Here is a 19,524-nt window from a genome sequence, read left to right on the forward strand (position 1 = left end):
ACGGACATGACATTGTAGTGCGACCTCATTGGCAGGGTCAGGTTTGGCCTAGAGCACGGAGTATGTCGCTCCCCTGGATATCTTTGGAAAGTCCGCACCCTTCAGGGCTTCTGAGTAGGGGTGGCTCCTGCGACATGAATGTTCGAAGCTTTGCACCTTTGAAGAAAGAGTTCATAGTGTAATTAGCCGTCTGCCTGTCTGCACCGTGTCCTGAAATCAGTCTGGGGGGAAAAGTTGAAAAGTCTCAGTAAAGCCTATCAAATCTTTTTGAGGGTATTTTTTTCCCCCTTTATTTGTTAATTGAAAAGAAGGAAGATTGTACGAAATTCATTAACCACATATTCCCAGTTGGAACCCCAATTTAACCTGCCTCAAAATTGAATCTGTACTTTGGAGCCGTCATAGAGGAATAGGAACAGAGGCTGGTCTCCCAAGGATCCCGACTGCCTCGCTGTTACAAGTCGCAGTTTTGTCTGGCTGAAACCTCTGCTTCAAATATAAGGCTGTGCTCAAGCTCCCTGTGCATGTCTTTCTTTGCAGGAGTTCCATTCCCTCCGGTTAGGTCTGTGAACTGATCTTATTTCAGTGCAAAAAATGCTTCTCCAAGAAAATGCTGGAACTTCTGTTGCCACTGGTGTTTGCTATGCATGAAGGAAAGAGGTTAAGTGGTAATTCTGGTTCTTTCCGTGCCTCTTACATCCCTCTCCCCCAGAGGAGCGTGGGTTCCACAGAACAATGGGATGCAAGATGAGTTGAATTTTCCTCTTGCACCAAATTCCGATGTGTCCTTCACCCCACTAAAGAGACCTCGTGTAGGCTTGTCCAAGTTGTAGACCTGTGAGGTTGGCCCCATTCACACTGTTACCCCTGTGGAGTCGCATACTTAACATGATCATTTTCTAGGACGTAACAAGGAAATGGCTTGTTCTGAAAAAATCACTATACTGTGACAATTTCCCAACAGTTGGAAACCAAGGTTTTTGAGGAAGGTTTTTTGTGTGGTCTTGTTTTCTAATCTGCCTAAGAGACCATGTCCGCTATGTTCTAGGAGACAAAGGGTCTAATAGTTCAAAGTTATGCTAATTATACAGAATGTCTAACTAAACTTGTTCTGTAGAAGAAAGGCTTTACAACATTTTATAATGAGGATCAAAGGAGCAAAGAGAATGTATACAGAGCATGCTTTTCAATAGTAGTACATTTCATCACTGCCTCTTCTCCTTTCCATAACTCAACTTCATCTACAGATGCAGGGAAAGCTCAGCTAGATTGTGACATTTGGCCCTATGGTTTATCTCTGTAGCATAACTAGGTAACCAATAATTTAACTTACTGAAGTGCTTCCAATGCAGAAAACAGTTAATAAATTTTTGATGAGCAGAGAAAACAAATCACCTAGCCACAATAAGTTAACCAAGCAATTACATGCAAAGAACCAAACGGCAACCAAGCAAAAGAAATGCTGGGACAGTACTATATAGTTCAGCCTTTTCTGTAAAGTGATTCCTGAAAGTTATTGGCAGAAAGGGAACACTGCAAATGTTCAGATGATAAATGTAGCCAATTCAGGTGGTTTTTGTGGAAAGGTCTTATCAAAAGCTACAGATTACATGTGGAGAATATTTTAAAGAAGAGGAGATACAAGTTGGCTGTGTCTTGCAAAAAATTACTTTAAAAAGGTCTTATTAAAAGCTAAGTATTACATCTGGAGAATATTTTAAAGGTGATGAGGAAATACAGGTTAGCTGTGTCTTGCAAAAATGGTTTTAAATAAAAGTGCAGACAATAGTTTTCATTAGAACATCGCTTCTAACTTGTTTGACTAGTGGCCCAGTGCATGAAATTTGTGCACATTAAAAGGGAATTAATTAGAGGAAAGATTTTAATATTTCTATTTGCCCTTTCTCTATAATAGAAGTGTCAGAGATGAAAGAAAATTAGTAAAATGTATATGAAGATCTCCCTCCTGTCAGAGTCTGGGGCGTGCCGCGGGACCCAGAGTCAAGTCCCCACCCACCCATGCCTCGAAATCACACGAGACCCAGACCCGGCCAGCCCCACCCACATCAAGCCCCGCTGGGTGGGGGGCACAGCCTCAGATCCCTGATGATCAGTCGTTACAGCAACACAGAGTGATGACCGTTTGCATATTAGCTTTTAAAAAAATATATTTTATTGATTTTTTACAGAGAGGAAGGGAGAGGGATAGAGAGTTAGAAATATCGATGAGAGAGAAACATCCGTCAGCTGCCTCCTGCACACCCCCTACTGGGGATGTGCCCGCAACCAAGGTACATGCCCTTGACCGAAATCAAACCTGGGACTCTTGAGTCCACAGGCTGACGCTCTTCACTGAGCCAAACCGGCCAGGGCCATATTAGCTTTTTATTATTAAGATTCATTAGCAGGATACTGAAAAATATCTTGCATGTACACTTCAGTATGCTACGTACTACAGGACTCTAAGGATGACATAATATTTTCATATAGAAGTTGATGAGTAAATATATACATATCAAACTTCCTGTATTCCTAAATCATCCCATTCATCCTCCAATGCTTCCTATCTCAGTGAATGAATGGCACCGTATCTACCCCCTTTCCAGGTCAGACACCTAGGAGTGACCTTTGATTTCTTCTTTTTCTCCTCTAAATTCAGTTCTCAAAAGTTCTTACAACATCGTCTCTTGCATACTGCTCATTTCTGTGTACTTCTTTTCATAGGACATTATAGTTTATTAGAGGCCTGGCGCATGAAATCATGCACGGGTGGGGTCCCTCTGGGTGGCCTGCAGCGATCAGGCTGAAACCTACAGTCCAACGCCAACTGCAGCTCCTACCTGCCGCTCCTGCCCATCCCAGCCCCACTGTGCCTGCTGCAGGCTCGCGCCCAGTCTCGATTGGGAGAGACTCGCAGTGCCGCAGCAGAGCTCACCAGCCATAATACCTGCATCTGGCACCCTCCTGAGAGGAGTGGCCTGTGGGATCAGGCTGAACTGGCTCTCTGACATCCCCCAAGGGGTCCCGGATTGCGAGAGTGCGCAGGCCAGGCCGAGGGACCCCACTGTTGCACGATCAGGCAGGGGAGGGATCATGGGAGGGCTCCAGGGCGTGTCCAGCCCATCTCGCTCAGTCCCCATCAGCCGGACCCCAGCAGCAAGCTAACCTGCTGGTCAGAGCATCTGCACCCTGATGGTCAGTGCTCATCATAGCGACTGGTCGACTGTTTGCCCCCTGGTGGTCAGTGTACATGATAGCAAGCAGTTGACTGGCCTTAGCGTATCATTAGCATATTACGCTTTGATTGGTTGAACAGTTGACCGATCACCGGACGACTGGACATTTAGCGTGTTAGGCTTTAATTATAGAGGATTCTTATTTTGTGACATACCTTCTGCTGGGCCTCCTTGCCCCAGCTCCTCACCATTCATCTCGTTTTCCACATAGAAGCCTTGATAATCTCGCTAAAATTCAGAACTGATCGTGTCATTTCCCCAATGAGAATCCTCCACATGGATCCTGATCTCTGCTTTAGTAAAAACTCCATCCCCCTTGGCATGTGTCTATTTGACATGCTGAAGATTATCTGGAAAGAGTATGGGCAGAAGACAATAAAGTCAGGTAACTGATTTCTCTAGGGTGAGTGATCAGGCTACTTGTAGAGGGACGTCACTATTTTGTTCATTTCCCTAAACACTGATTTCAGCAAGCTGACACCTTTTCACGGGCACAGAACTATTTGGGTCATAGACAACATCCTTACCATAATTTGCAAATGGTGCCATGGGGAGAAACTAATTTGAAAATGGGGTAGATTCAAGAAAACATATGACACTCCCCCACCCCATAGAATCTGCCAGGGTAACAGTGACTGAGTATAATAAAGGTAATAGATTGTTACTAGCCTCTATGGAAGGTTTTGATAAAAAAAGTTTCACATTATACTTTGTGACCATAACAAATCATTATACCTCTGTGAACATCAATTTCCTTTAAATTTACAAAACCGATAATTATAGTTTTCCTATTGAATTTACTTGACTGTCGTGAGTATAAGAAATGCAAGGAAATGTTTTGTCATTTTGTTTTAAAGTCTATATAGAAACTAGAGGCTCAATGCACGCATGGTTAAGGTCCCTAGGCCTGGCCGGTGATCAGGGCCAATCAGGGCCTTCCTTCAGGCTGGTGGCCTGGGCCTCCCTTCCCTGGTTGTGGGCTTCCCTGGTTGCGGGCTGCTGGCTGGGGCCTTCATTCCGCGCTGCGCCCTGGTGGTCAGTGTGCATCATAGCGAGCGATCAAACTCCTGGTTGAACTCCTGAAGGGACAATTTGCATATTAGGCATATATATATATATATATATATATATGTATTTTCATATTCTTTGGTATTCAAATGAGACCCAAAACGTGCATAGATATGTACCAAATGTAAGTTTTATTTTCTCACATAGTAGTTACAATTCAAGGTAGGAGAGGGCTGTTTCTAACCTATGGCTTCCATCTCTAGGTCTAAGGCACCTGTTTCCTCAGGTTTCATTTTGGTAATGCCTCCTAGTGTCTGATATTCACAATTGTATCTAATAGTGGTTAGAAAAGTATATTGCAGTAAAAGTCCATGTGGCCAACCAAGTATTATGTTAATGCTATATATGTTTGAGTTCCATGTTTGGTACATGGTCTATGCACCTAGTAGCATTATTTGTCTCAATTTTTGTCATCACTCAGAAAGAAGAAAGAGGAGCTTGGGGAGGAAGGTGCAGGTACCTTTCAGGGTCTGAACTGAAGGCATTGGACATCATCTTTGGCCATGTATTCCTGGTGAGAGCTTAGTCACATGGTCCCCTTAAGCTCCAAGGGAGAATGGGAAATGTAGGCTGTACCTGGACAGCTGTATTGTATGCCCCGCTTTGAATTCTATTATTAAAGAAGGTGAAGTAGACAGTGGTGAACATCAGCAGTCTTCACCACAGACATAAATGGAAAGAATTATCAAGACAATAGAAACCTTTTAAAAGGGACAAGTTGGGTAGTACCAAGTTACTCAAACAGTGCAATGGCTTATTAAAGTACCAAAATTTAATCAAATTTATAGCTAGTTCAGTCTCAGGAAACAATGCCTTTCTTCAGGTCTCTTTTTGTTAATGCCTCCTAGTGCCTGATATGCATCTCTGTATTGGTAGTGTCCAAACAATGGTTATAAAATTATATTGCAGTAAATACAGTAGCCAACTGACTAATTTTAATGCTACATATGTTTAATGGCTTCCATGTTACATGGTCTGTGAACCTAGTAGCATCATTTGTCTCAGTATATTGTTGAATTTTCAGAAAGCTCTCTATGTTATGTTTTAATTCTTGCAAATTGCTTGCCAATTTAATACGAGCAGCATCTAAACAGTAAGTAATTGCTTATGATAATGAGTGCAAACTAATTTGCTCGAATATGTTAATATTCACAAAGAACTGTTACACTGCCTGCTGTTCCAAAAATACTGCTCTCTTGGTTAAATGTAGCTTTTAGATAGCGTTATTGTTACAGATCTAACTAAAATAATCACTTCAGTAGTATCTACCCCAAAGTTATAAGAGTATGACTTCAATGTACCAAAGAAGGAACAGAAAGACATGCCATTCTTTGATAAATGATTTAGAATATTCTAGAGAAAAAGAATCACATGCTTAATAATTCTAATTAGTGATTGATAGTAGTAAGCAGATTATACTGAGTTAGAAATGACCTCTTTTTTTCCACAAGAATGATAAAACTTAATTTTAAGGACTTCAAAGACAGATGGTAAGCAACTTCATTTGAATAAAATGCAATTTAAAATGACTTAAACTTTTAAGGATGATCCTAGAGATCTGGGTGTTCTGGGTGTTTTGTAAGTTTGGAGCCTACCTCTCCCCTTAATAGCACCCTTCCCTTTATCCTTAGAGGTCTTTTGCAATTATTTTCAGAGCTGCTGTTTGAAGATGCTAGCGCTCAAAGACATATGTTTCAAACCTGAGGGTCTTTTGAAATTAGGGACCTGAGTGCTCAAGGATCTGAGGTGCAGATTGGAACCACTTTGTAACTTTAGTCTAGGAAGATAGAATCTTATGAGCTAAATACAAAAGAAGAAAGGTTTGACACTTCCCTGCCCCAGGGCTGATTTGGCACTTTAATCCCCCCTCTAAAAGTTCAATCATTTCCACTTCAAAAATGACTCTCGCACCTAGTTATATATCTTCACATGGGTGGTGAAATAGAAAGAACTCTGTAGAAAACCTTTTTTTTCCCCCTCTAGCATTTTCAAAATCCATGTCATCCATGTCTTTGTTGCATTCCATTGGCTAAATATCTTCATGGGGTGGGGTTTGGGGGCGGGGGGGGGGGGGAGTCCATCTATGGATTTTAAACCTTGTAAATACCCACAATTGCTTGTCAAAGTAAGTGATCTAACTTCCCAATATTTTGCTTCTTGTAACTTTTATTATGAAAGTATGTGGATGGATATATCTCAGAATTGGCTGAATTTTATTCTTATTGTTATCTTCATAAGCTGTTCCAGAAAGTCTGAGATAAGGAATGAATAAACAAACAAACCAAAAATACATACACTTTATTTTAATTTTCTATCAAATTTTACTTTTTATACTAAGCATAGAGCAGGACTTAAATTAGAAGTAGTTTCTTTTCTGGTAAAGATGGAATGGACACATTTGTGATAAGTAGCAAATATCACCAAGACACTTCTTATTAAATACATTTTCTCTCTTCTGACAGTACTATCACATTTTTTCTACATTTGTGAAGTCATATTACTCTTTGTTAAAGGAAATTTGCATTTCATAGAATTATTAATATACTGAGATATTGGAACTGATCTAATCTCTCTTTAACACTAACCTTGAACTGTCCCATTTTCTATGATATGATTTGTACTCTGTATTTATCTAGAGATTTAATTCAGGAGACAAACAGATAGGAAAAAGTGGTGCTTAAAATGCATCCGCTTCTTTATTAATATAAGTGCATCTACATCCTATTTCTGGAACCCATTTTGCACCTCTGTGACTTTTCTCATAACAATCCTTCCCACAAAATACGTTTGCCCTTATTTTCCAGAACCACATTACAAAGAACTTGGGGGTATTTTGGGAAACCAAGTGAACTCTGCAATTTGGCTGAAATAGAGGGTTGGTTTGTTCGGAGGATGTCCAAAGATACCATAAGGATTTTTCACTTAATTTGGTAGACAGTTGTTTAATCATTGAATGTCTTTTCATAAGAGGAGTGGTCACAAATACACTTCAAACAACAACAACCACCTGATGTTAGTTTGTAAGGTAGATTTAAGTTTAAGGAGGGACAAGAAAGTATCAGATAAGCAGGGATGAGTCTTCATTCCAACATTTAAAACTGAAGGTGATAAGCAATGGCTATAAGAATGGAAATACAGAAGTTCGAGAACTGACATCTGATTGAATGGGTAGTGATCAGTGTGGCAAAGCTACATTCTCAAATGATGACATATACCTTTCTATGGTCTCCAGGGCCTTGTGTGGTGCTTTATACATAGAAATGCTTAATTCAATTGTATTGAATGTATAGATGTTTTTATTATTGAATTATGCTGTTGTACTGCCTTTGAATTCTCTTTCTCCTGTCATAATATTCTGCTATTGTCTCAGTATTGTGTTTTGTTTGCTTTTGTAAAAAATCCTAACTCCTTATTTTGAATTAGAATCTTTCCCTATCATTTCACTAAGCTCATCTGGCTTTCAATCTTTCAAATAACTTCTAAATTAATTTCACACTGGATTTCTTTCCCTTATTAAGTTAGAAGAAATATAAATCTTCCCTCTAAAATGACCAAAATTCCTTGTCTTTTGACTCATCTCTTCTATCACAACAACTGTATATACTTCTTTTTACACCTGTAATTATCAGAATATATTAGAAAAACATATGTTAACATCTGTTCTGTTTTTTGTGTTTTTTTTTTGCCTCTTCATAACACTGGTGTCCCTCTTAGATTTCAAACTTATGAAAAGAATTAGCTCACACACTAATTTGAGTCAGTTTAAATAAGATTGGAAAAGCACATTTTATCTCAAGGCTATTTACCTACATGATTTTAGGGCTGGAAACTATTTCATAAGAATTTCAGTGACTTCTACATTGATCCACCCTGATAAATGAATAGATAACTGGATGAATGAGTACTTGGTCTACTGGGTGAACTGATCTCCGATTTGACTGTTCTATTTAGGCTTTTTTTTTTTAATCTGAATTTTTAAGTACCTTCATTTTAAAGGCTTAATTATGGTTTGTTTACAATGAGCTGTGTTATAAGCAAATTTCTTATATGTAGAAAAATATGTAAGTCTTCCACCTACCTCCAAATGCTCTCTGGTTCTCATAGCCAAGCAAAATCTCCAGTTACACTTCATTTCAAGAGCTAGGGATTTTTCAAGCTACCTGTTTCACAGAAGCCCACCATCAACAATCTTATTCAAACCCTAAATTGTTTTTTGTGATTAATACATTCCCTTTGAAAATTGTTCTGAAATAATTTTAGATTTATAAAAAAAGTATAGAAGTAAAACACAGGTTTTCCTTATCCTTTCAGCTACCTCCCCCAAAGTTCACATCTTATGTAACTATAGTCCAGTAATTGAAACAAGGAAATCAACATTGGCGTAATGATATTAACTAAACTAAAGACCTTATTTAAAAAATTACCAGTTGTCCCAATTATGGTCTTTTCCGTGGTTCAGGATCTAACCCGAGATCTCGCATTGCCTCTAGTTGTCATGTGTCCTTGGTCCCCTCCAATTTGGGAGTTTTGCACTCTTTTTCTGATGTCCCTCATCTTGACTCATTTGAGGAATGCTGCCAGTTATTTTGTAGAATGTCTGCAATTTGAGTTTCTTGGATGCTTTCTTAGGATTAGACTGAGGCTATGCATTTTTGGCAAAAACAGTACAGAAATGATGTTGTGCCCTTCTCAGCACATCATGTTTGGAGGATCTGAATTAGATATATTCCATTTCTGGTGGTGGCAATTTTGATCACCTGGGTACAGTGCTGCCTCACCGGTTTTTCTGATGATTATACATTCTTAAAACCTAAGGACTAGCAGGCTACATCCTGCTTTTCCCTATAAAATATGGAGATCTTTGGGATAGTCTATTCAAATAAATTATAAGAACAGGTACCGACTCACTTATGTTCACCATTACTTGGTTGAAGAGCCTTATGACTCATCACAGCTATTCCTTGCTCTGACATAATGAAATGGAGAATGGTATTCATTATCAGAGTGTTCTAGGCCAGTGGTTGGCAAACTGTGGCTCGTGAGCCACATGTGGCTCTTTGGCCCCTTGAGTGTGGCTCTTCCACAAAATACCAACTTCTGTGCATGGGCCACGAAGTTTCAATCGCACTATACATGCGCGCCCACACGTGGTATTTTGTGGAAGAGTCACACTCAAGGGGCCAAAGAGCCGCATGTGGCTCGCGAGCCGCAGTTTGCCGACCACTGTTATAGACAATCTATTCCCTCATCTGAGCTTGTATTTGGTGAATTTCTCTAGATTTCTTATACAACTACAGACATTCATTTCGTTTTGTTAATGGATGTAAGCATGAAATTTGTTATATGCATCTGAGAATCAGGAGCCTTATGTTATTCATTATTGTATCAGTAATCCTGACATAGTTCAAGGAATATATTATGTCCTTGTTCATGATTGATAACTGAATAAAAGCACATGAGTTTCATGAAGATACCAAAAATGAAATCTACTCTCTTCAGTTGACATACTTTTAAGATAGAAATTTCAATAAAAGACATCTCTGATATATAATAGTTCATAAGTTAAAAATAAGTTCTGTAGATACAGGGGAATGAGAGTGGGATGCAGGACTGAAAAAGAAAACTAGGCATGAGGCAGAGAAGCATAAACCAGCAAGAGCAAAAGTTACTTCGGGAGGAAAAGTTGTATTCCACTCGTGAATGCCTAGGTGATAGAGTTGGAGCTCAATTTGACGTGACTTCTAAGTCAGAAGCTAGTATTCTATCCAGTTCCGGTCCAAAATAACTAGCAAATAGTTTTAGCTGGGTCTGGGGCGGGGAGAAAATGACTTAAATATAGCAGACAGGCCGGGAGATGTTAAATGAGAGGAACTCTGAGGTGTAGAATAGAGGGATTATAGAATTAATAACAAAGATTTGTCTTCTGCACCTCTCCTTCCGCAAATCTGAGGCCTCAGAATGAGCCAAATGCTTGGATGGCTTTGGAGGCAGATGCCTACAATAAGGCTTTGCAAAGGCCTCACACCTTGTAAAGATTCAGGCGCAACTCGGAAAATGTCAGAATGTGAGTGAATCATTTCTGCTAAGTGTCATTCCAGAAGCTTTGAGCCTCCCCACATCACATGGGCTGGGTACTATTTGTGGAACCCCTGAATACATGCCTAAGACATGGACAAGGTCGGTCAGCCACGACTCCACTCCAATTCTAAAGAATTATTACAGTTATTAGAACGGAGCATGCTTGGTTTCAAAATAATTGATACTTTTTTCCACATAGCATTTTCTTTCCATAAATGTCAAAATATGAAAATGTCAAATATCAAAATGAAAAATATACATGATGCATTTATAAATATATTATTCTTTCCCAGATCACAAGAATATAGGATTGTTTTTATTATAGGACATATAGACTAGAAAAATATGGAATATTTAATAGAAAAAGATTTTTATTAGAGAAAAGTTTTGGGCCAACAGGCAAAGGGAAAATGTTCTTATTTTCTCATGGAAGTACATAATTACTATTGAAATTACGTTTGAGAGGAATGGTTGTTAACCTCATAGGAATCATGATAGCTTTTTGCAGTTCCATTTTCTTGATAGTTTTATTTTAATTAAAATTTCTTATTGAATAAGCACACTACACGTTTTTATTTTAAAATGCCATCTTGGCTGGAGGAGAGCTGGATCTTGTATAGGCTGCTTAGTGGGGAGACTCTCTCTGCTTTCAGGCCCCCAGGTTTACTGAGGAGTCTGAGTGGTTCAGCCTCCTTTGATCCCATTGGAAGTTTGGCAGAAGTTAATTGTTAAAGCCTCACGAGACCCCATGGACCCTGAGAGTCTGGGAATATTTCTGATTTGCATGGGCTTTGAGAGTTTTTAGTGAAAGAACTTGAACCGAGTTCACGATTCGTGTTTAATAGAATAGCATGTGTGCACTGACTCTTCACAGTGTCCCTCCTAGGAGATTCCAATGCAGGAAAACTGGGTGCTCCCAACGTTGGCATTTCCTGTTTTTCTCAGTTTGCATTTAATTTTGTAAATGGTCCACAAACTTTAAAAAAAACAATAATTCATTTTCTTAATTCCTAGGAGTCTAGGGTTCTGATGGAGCATGCGACTTACCATGTATGAAAAAATTCCCATCGTCCCTACTATCTTGAATGTCATTGTGAGCCTACTTGATTAGGCTTTCATTATTTGGAAAACATCTCAACTCTTCCTGAGTTTACTTTCTTTGGTCTGATTCAGACTACAGGTTTATTTCTAAGCCATTTCAGCAGCATGCAATGTTTCTTGCCCTGCTTGTCATATTAAGGACCTACCTGCTCTCTTTCACTAGGTTCAGGGGTGAAAACCCTGTCTCATTTTCCATTCCCTGTAGCTAGTTGTAATGCATTTATCCATTCTCATAAGCCTGCATCTCCCACGAGGAGTCTTAAATTGTGATATACGTTTGGTCTTTATTTTCATTTTCTAATATTTCTGCATCTTTTGGAGCTCCGTAACCATTGAGGGCTATCTCTTCTCAATCTTGGTAATTGTTGTCAATTACTTTCTAAAATTAGAGGTGGTTACATATTATAGGTAGGAACTCCTATTACTCTGAGTCCATTCCTCTCTCCTCTTAAAATGTCCACATTTCCTGAGTTTTTAAAGCTCCTGTGTGAAATTTTAACATTAGGAAGCTATTGTGCTAAGTTTCATGAAAGAATTCTTTGTGGTCTCACAAAAAATGTACAGAAATAGAGAAAGACAATTAACTGTAATAAGTTGTTATTTTAGTGTACATGTAGGGTTAAGATTTGTTCTTATTTTTTTTAAGTTTCACCACTTTAAAAAATTTTCCGTAGTCTAAAACTTATTTTTCATATAAGGTGGAATTATTGTTTTTGCTTTATATGAACTTTACTCGAAAGAATACTTCCATAGGTAAAAGTTGTTCAGCAAAATTTACATTTAAGAGCAGCCTGTTGACATTGTTGTTGAAAGAATAATAGCTCCCCTTATTTGTAAGTGTTTTACTTTTAATTTCTATCTGACTACCTGGCAAACTTAAAAGTGTTATATATCCCTGTTACACTTAATAGAATCATAATGGCTTAAATGTTTCATTTTGGCTACACAATGACTTTTGAAGAATTATAGGATTTCAGAAAAGAATCTTTTATCATTTAGTTATGTTAAGAATTAGAAGCTAATCTATTCAGAAGTTAATTATATTATTGTTCATGTAGCAAGGATCCAGAGCAACCAATAATCAAGCCATACCTGTACATGCTTATTGGTTTTCTTTTTCAGAAACATTCAATTCGTTTGGGGGAATATACTAGCTTTTTCAGGAACACGTGAGGCAGAAGTGAGCACATTTAGGGAGGAAATGGTTGGCAAGAAAGAGAAGAAGGGAAGAGAGTCCCCTATGTAAATATATGTTAAATAAAGTCTAAAGATATTTCTTCTTCTAAAATCACAGGCAGTTCAGACATTAGAAATAAGACCCCATGTGTAAATTGTACAAACACTTTTTGCAGTGTAAAGTACATGGATACTGCTAAATTTGCATCTGATGGAGCCAGCTTTGTTAATCAATTTGGAGTGATGAGTGTAGACTTGCTGCACTACTTAAATGTGGAGATTGCTGAAAACCACTTTGGGTTTGAGTCACCCATACATTCAGTGATGTGAGGGATGTCAAGGTTAATCCGCAATAAATCCATTAGTAGTCATGGCACTGAAGTGTCAGTGCTTGCATATAGAAGCAGGCATAATAATGACGGCGATACATTCCGCCATGTCGATAAAATGCTTGCAACTGATTAAGATGCACTGTTGCTGCACATTGAATTTACTTATAACATAAAAGATGTTCCTATAAAAATAAAAATTTAAAAATAAAGCTAGATTGCAGTTTATCTTGTATAGGCTTACTTCTTTATTTAATGGTCATAGTCAGTTTTTTGCATCAAGCTATAATTCTTCCCATCCTAGATGCTTTATGATGAACTAATACTATTTTTCTCATGAAAGCTCCCATTTGATGCAATTTAATATCCTTCCCATTGTCAATTATTAGTGGATGTAAGTAATGGATGACGTAATGGGTTTTTATGGAAAAAAAAGTGCTAATCCAAGGAATGAAATACTGAAAAGACTAATAAAAATGGGGGTCTAGGAAAGTCATTTCTTAAAAGGCATTTGGTTTGAACATAACTTTGAAATAAGTTAAACTTTTCTGAAGGTTCTTATAGCAAGATAAAGCAACAATGTTGCAATATTAATCATTTCATTTTTTCACCACAGACATACATACAAACACTTCATCTGTTTTCTGTAAAATGTATTGGGCACTTACTATATGCCAGAAGTGGGACTAAAGTGTTACTGTGCAGTGTGTCAGTTAATCCTGATAGAAGGTCCACAAGATAATAGTGTTATTATGCTCGATTTTTTTTTCCAGGTAGGAAACAGAAGACTTAGAATAAATAGTTTTGTCAAGATCATGTAGCTGGTAAATGATATAGTTGGAATTTGAGCTCAGTTGTGCCTGAGTCCAGAGTTTACATTCTTAATGTCTTAATGATTCTGCTTCAGTAAGTACATCATTCATTGCCATTGGTTCAGAAAGATGGAATTTAAAGGACATAGATTTGGAAATGTTATTCATCTGACCCACTATATTTTATTGTTGGAATATGCTCATATTCTCAAGGTTACCAAAATGGAGAGTATATGGCAATTTCTTATCTTGATGGAATGAGGACTTTAAGAGCACAGAGACTTTTGTAGACTGATGCAAAGTGATTTTTTTTTTTTTTTTTTTAAAAAGGAAGCCAAGATGCTTACAGGAGGTCGGTAGGAGAGAACTGTGTCATGGCTGGACATCTAATTCCTTTGCTTATTATGGAACTGTGCCGATGAGTACAGTTCATGTATTGTTGTGCATACAGAAGAAAAAGGAAGAGAGATTGCCTTTCAGATTTATCTGGAGAAAGAGGACACTAGAAATAATTGTATTGTTTGACCCAGGGTATCACAACTGCTTTTGCTTTGTTTGGATGAAACTTAAAGAATTAGAAAGTCATTGTAAGGGTAAGGAGGACAGAGTAGCTAATAGCATGCTAGTGGCCAAGCTGTAACACTTATTGGGAAAGGTTGAAATCAAATCTTGAGTAATGATATTTGTATTGTGACATTTATCTTGCTGAAAATATAAGACTTTAAATTATTATCCTCAAGTCCTGTAACCGAGCAATGAGAAACTTTCATAGTTCCATAAGTTTGGAAAGTGTACCCTAAACTAAACGTTAACCTACATATATTAAATGTCCTGTCGTTTCACATTTATATGTGATTTTTTTTTTCTTTTCTGAAAGCATTGTGGGGTGAAAGGACAGTATATGATCATGAAGTGCAAATGTCACTTTATGGATATGAGACATTAGAATATGATAACAGTTGGCCTTGATAAATTCAGACTGACATATCCAATTAACTTTTTTTTGACCGTCTTGTTATCATAACAGAAACATTTCTGTAATTAAAAAAAAAAAGTCCCACACGGGAGTCAGAGCCTGGATACTAGGTTTCCTACAGGTCTGCTAGGTAACCAAGTTCGCAACGTGAGATAACAAGCCAATCCTTATGGCTAAATTTCCTCACATGCAACAGGGGAGCAATGCTGGCCTTACTTTCCATGCAGAAGTAGAAAATAAAAGAAAAATTGTTGTAAGATAATGTTGTAAGATAATGTAAAGTATTTGCTGCTTTGCAACATTGCCTTTCTTGCATGAGTCTGAGATACACCGGGATTCTCATATGTTTTATATTGTCATGTAGCATCTCTGGTTTTGAATGTTTTTCTTACTTCACACGAAATGAGTAGTCATTAGAGAACAAAGTTAACTAAAAGGGAGAAAATAAAATTACGTACCAGCATTCAGAGGTCACCACATCTCCACATCTGCGTTTTAAAGAAATCTTCACTTTTAAATGTTCTTGTCCTATTTTTATCGATGTAGGCGTTACTGAAGCATGGAACACTTAATCACCTACAAAAATTACCAAGCAGGAAAATACTGATCAAATAATGCTTCCTTATTAATATCCAGATGAGCAGTCTTCTAATGGTCCTGAAGGCTCTGGCGTTCCTGGTATACAAATCTGTATATTCTGAACTTTCTTCGCTTGCACAGGGACTAGTGCCTTTAAATATAACCTACCTATTCTCACATGAGAGAGAGAAACTACGTTTATTTATTAGTATCCAAAAAATGCAATGGATACTTCTGTTGCATTTTCCACAAATTTCTGTTCTATCACTTTTACATTTAATATCGTGCTGACACGCTTCTTGGGTCAGGACCATGTACCAAGGCATTTTAAAGCAGTCAGGCACGGCCGGCAGAGTGCACAGTGCTTCAAGTTTCCCAAGGGTCCAGTGGTCGGCAAACTGCGGTTCAGCAAACCGTGGCTCGCGAGCCACATGCAGCTCTTTGGCCCCTTGAGTGTTGCTCTTCCACAAAATGCCAGCTTCTGCACATGGGCCACGAAGTTTCAATCGCACTGTATGCACACCCGCACATGGTATTTTGTGGAAGAGCCACACTCAAGGGGCCAAAGAGCTGTATGTGGCTTGCGAGCTGCAGTTTGCCAGCCACTGGACCATGGAAGTGACTTAGACATAATGCAGAGAAAAGCTGGCTCCACAATACACTAAAGGGAAAAAATTGATATTTTTGCTATTTAATTAAATATACATGAGTGTGATATTGTCAACTTCATTTAATTGATAAATTTGGTAATCATAGAAATTTGATAGGCAGATATCTTGAAAACATCCCGATGAACATACAACTTTTACACATAAGTCTTTCTCTTGGTAGAAGCTATTTTTCCATAGACACAAGATGTTTCGTGGCCTAAATTTTAATTACTGTTCTCCTTATCATGTTCAGCACATAGTAGGTGCACATTAAATATGTAGTGGCATTTTTTGTTGTTGGGAGGCTACACATCCCTCTATAAATTGTACCCTACGTTCTGTTCCTGTGGTAACAATAAATACTTCTGTGTGTGGAGGAAGATCTCCTTTGCATTGTTTATATCTTTGCATATCTCTTCCAAATATCCTGACTGAAACAATTGATTTTATTGCACCCAGTGAGATAAATTCCAGGGGAGCAAAGATAAAAAAAGACTTTAATGCCTTGGATTCTTAGTAAACCTGTTAGAAAAAAAAAACAAAACAAAGCAAAAAAACACACACCTGTTTTTAAAGTAAGATGGATAATTTACTGACATAACTACCAGAAAGTAAAGTCTGAACATTCACCACATGTGGCTATGACATTATTCTTAGTGCTGCAAGACTAGTATTCACTTTGTGGGGGAAAAAGAATGGGTCTTTCCATGATGCTGGGTAGTGTGACAGCTACTAGATGTGGCTTTTTAAATAAGACTTGACTTCTATGGATGGGATCTAATATCTGTATTTTCTTGACATGACCACTGGGGCTTACGGCTGTTCGTCCATTAGTTATCATCTGTCATATGTGAACAGACACGTTCCCCATAAAAGTTGATTCGCAGCCTATTTGTCGCAATTTGCTTCTCTGTGCTGCATGGCCCGGTCACATCTGCATGCAGCCCTTGTTTCAAGACCAAGTTGATATATATTTCTGCTCCTTTCACAAGCGTCCAAAGTCAATGTTTCCTACTACACTATTTCTTAAAAATTGGCAGAAAGAAATAAAACCCCATTACATTCTATGCTTGTCCAACTCCTTTGAAAAAGCAGTAATCTCCCGTTTGTTCTGAAACACCTGCTGGGAGATTTAATGAGTGTATTAAAAACTGAGCTGCCATGATATTTCTTTTAAAAAAATACAACAAATCTTTTACTTGAGAATGTGTGATTGAAATCTGCTATTTGCTTATTTGCATTGCCAAAGTTTTTGTTTGTTTGTTTTTAATGTGGTCATAATATAAATTTAATACTTTACTGATATGTCAACCTAACAACTATGGGAAAAGGTATACCTCACATGTTTGGACTAATTGTTTTTTTGTTTGTTTGTTTTCCAGCTGGGACAACGTATATCTTTAGCAAAGGTGGTGGACAAATCACATATAAGTGGCCTCCTAATGACCGGCCAAGTACACGAGCAGACAGACTGGCCATAGGGTTTAGCACTGTTCAGAAAGAAGCTGTATTGGTGCGTGTGGACAGTTCTTCTGGCCTGGGGGACTACCTAGAGCTGCATATAGTAAGTACTTTAAAAATAAGATTCAGCTTTGCTTTTCACTGTTAGGGTTTTGTTTGTTTGTTTGGTAAGTGACTTATAATTAGTTTGTTGGTTTTAAGTTTCTCTCCCCAGCAACCAGAACTTTTGGTACAGAAAATATAAATACATTCAAGAGTAATAAAGTCTTATACCTATTACTATTATAATTGATAAAAAATGTTCTTCATAATAGAAAAATATTGTGCTTTTGTTTTAAGTGTGAATTCCTCTCAGTTATCTGTCTACAAAGGTTTATTTTCGGTGTGTTTTAGTGCCTTTAGGCAGCCCTGTAGATGTCGTTTCTTCTGGCCGGAAGCCAGGGGTTATAATACTGGTGACATCAAAAGAGATGGATCCAGTGTCCTTATGTCTTTTCCAGCCTGGATAGGGAATGGTCTGAAGTTACATGCCATGGATGGGAGAAAAGGAAACTTTAAAGATATTCGGGGCAGTGAAAGAAAATGGCAAAAACATTGTTTCTGTGCTATCTTACACTTATTTTTAATACATAAGTGTCATGAAAATACAATGCCTTTTATATCCTGGGGCCTTTCCTTTTTCTCCAATCTCTAAGCCTCCCATAAGAATTTAGTCAGCACATAGTACATAGCAAAGAATAGTTTATAAATGAAAAGCTTTCTTTATCTTTTAACGTTGCCATCACAGAGTAGAGCTGGGGAACTCTTCCCTACCTCTCTGCATTGTTACCTATTTGTACGGTTGTAATTTTGCATCTCCTCATTTCCTTGCAATATTTGCAAAGAAGCACAGGCAGGCTTTCATTGTTTAGAGATGTTAATGTTTTACTGATATGTCAAAATAAGAACCATGTCACATATTTAAAAACTGTCAAGGGTTCTTATTATTATAGTTCTTGGTCTAACGTATCTCCTGGGAGCTTCCAGAAGCATATAAATCTCTTCATCCCCCTTTTAATCCTTGAGGTATAGTTTATCTCTTCTGCCTCATGCGATCATGTAAGTTGGTTTTGTTTTTGTCTATCCCTATAAGTTCTCCCTTTACCACTACCTGTGCCTCAAAGGATATTTGATTAGGTCAACATGTTTTTCCCCTTAGGCATTCATCCTAAAATGTTAGGAAAATCACCAAACACGAAAATATGTTATCACGGACTTCTGTAGGACCTTAATTTTCAACATTTTATTCATTTATTTTCATTAATTTTTATTTATTAATTACAGTTGACATTCAATATTTTACTAGTTTTAGGTATACATCATAGTGATTAGACATTTATGTAACTTATCAGATGATCATCCCCAATAAGTGTTGTACCCACCTGACACCAGATATAGTTATTACAATATTGACTATATTTCCTATTGTGTAATTTACATCCTTGTGACTATTTTGTAACTGCCAGTTTGTACTTCTTAATCGCTTCACCTTTTTCAGACAGATCTCACCCTCCTCCACCCTCCCATCTGGCAACTATCAGTTTGTTCTCAGTATCTAGGAGTTTGTTGATTTTCTTAATCTTAGTTTTCTATTATACTTATAGAATTTCAAATACACTGAGTAGGGTGTTTACACTGACCACCAGCAGCTGAATTCATTGTTAATGTTGGAAAGAAAACAAAACAAAACACTTCAGCATGACCATTATTGAACTGTTTTAAATTTACGGTTGTAAATTTTTCATTCAAAATGCAGTTGTCAAAAATGGGACTCTGGGGCCCTAACCGATTTGGCTCAATGGAGATAGAGCGTCGGCCTTCAGACTCAAGGGTACCAGGTTCGATTCCAGTCAAGGGCATATACCTTGGCTGCGGGCACATCCCCAGTAGGGGGTGTGTAGGAGGCAGCTGATTGATGTTTCTCTCATCGATGTTTCTAACTCTCTATTCCTCTCCCTTCCTTTCTGTAAAAAATCAATAAAATATATATTTTTTAAAAATGGGACTCTGGGAAAGTAA

General features: G+C 37.9%; 1 protein-coding gene across 22 annotated transcripts in view; it reads left to right on the plus strand.

The window, feature by feature from the left end:
• Positions 1–19,524, plus strand: part of NRXN1 (neurexin 1) — a 999,389-nt gene that overhangs the window by 701,232 nt on the left and 278,633 nt on the right. For all 22 annotated transcript variants that reach the window (XM_036334601.1, XM_036334602.1, XM_036334612.1 and 19 more), the window contains one exon: positions 17,388–17,569. In XM_036334601.1, the coding sequence (XP_036190494.1) occupies positions 17,388–17,569 (182 nt within the window). The remainder of the gene's footprint in view (positions 1–17,387; positions 17,570–19,524) is intronic.

Source organism: Myotis myotis, unplaced genomic scaffold (genome assembly GCF_014108235.1).
Source record: "Myotis myotis isolate mMyoMyo1 unplaced genomic scaffold, mMyoMyo1.p scaffold_m19_p_14, whole genome shotgun sequence".
NCBI lineage: Eukaryota > Metazoa > Chordata > Mammalia > Chiroptera > Vespertilionidae > Myotis > Myotis myotis.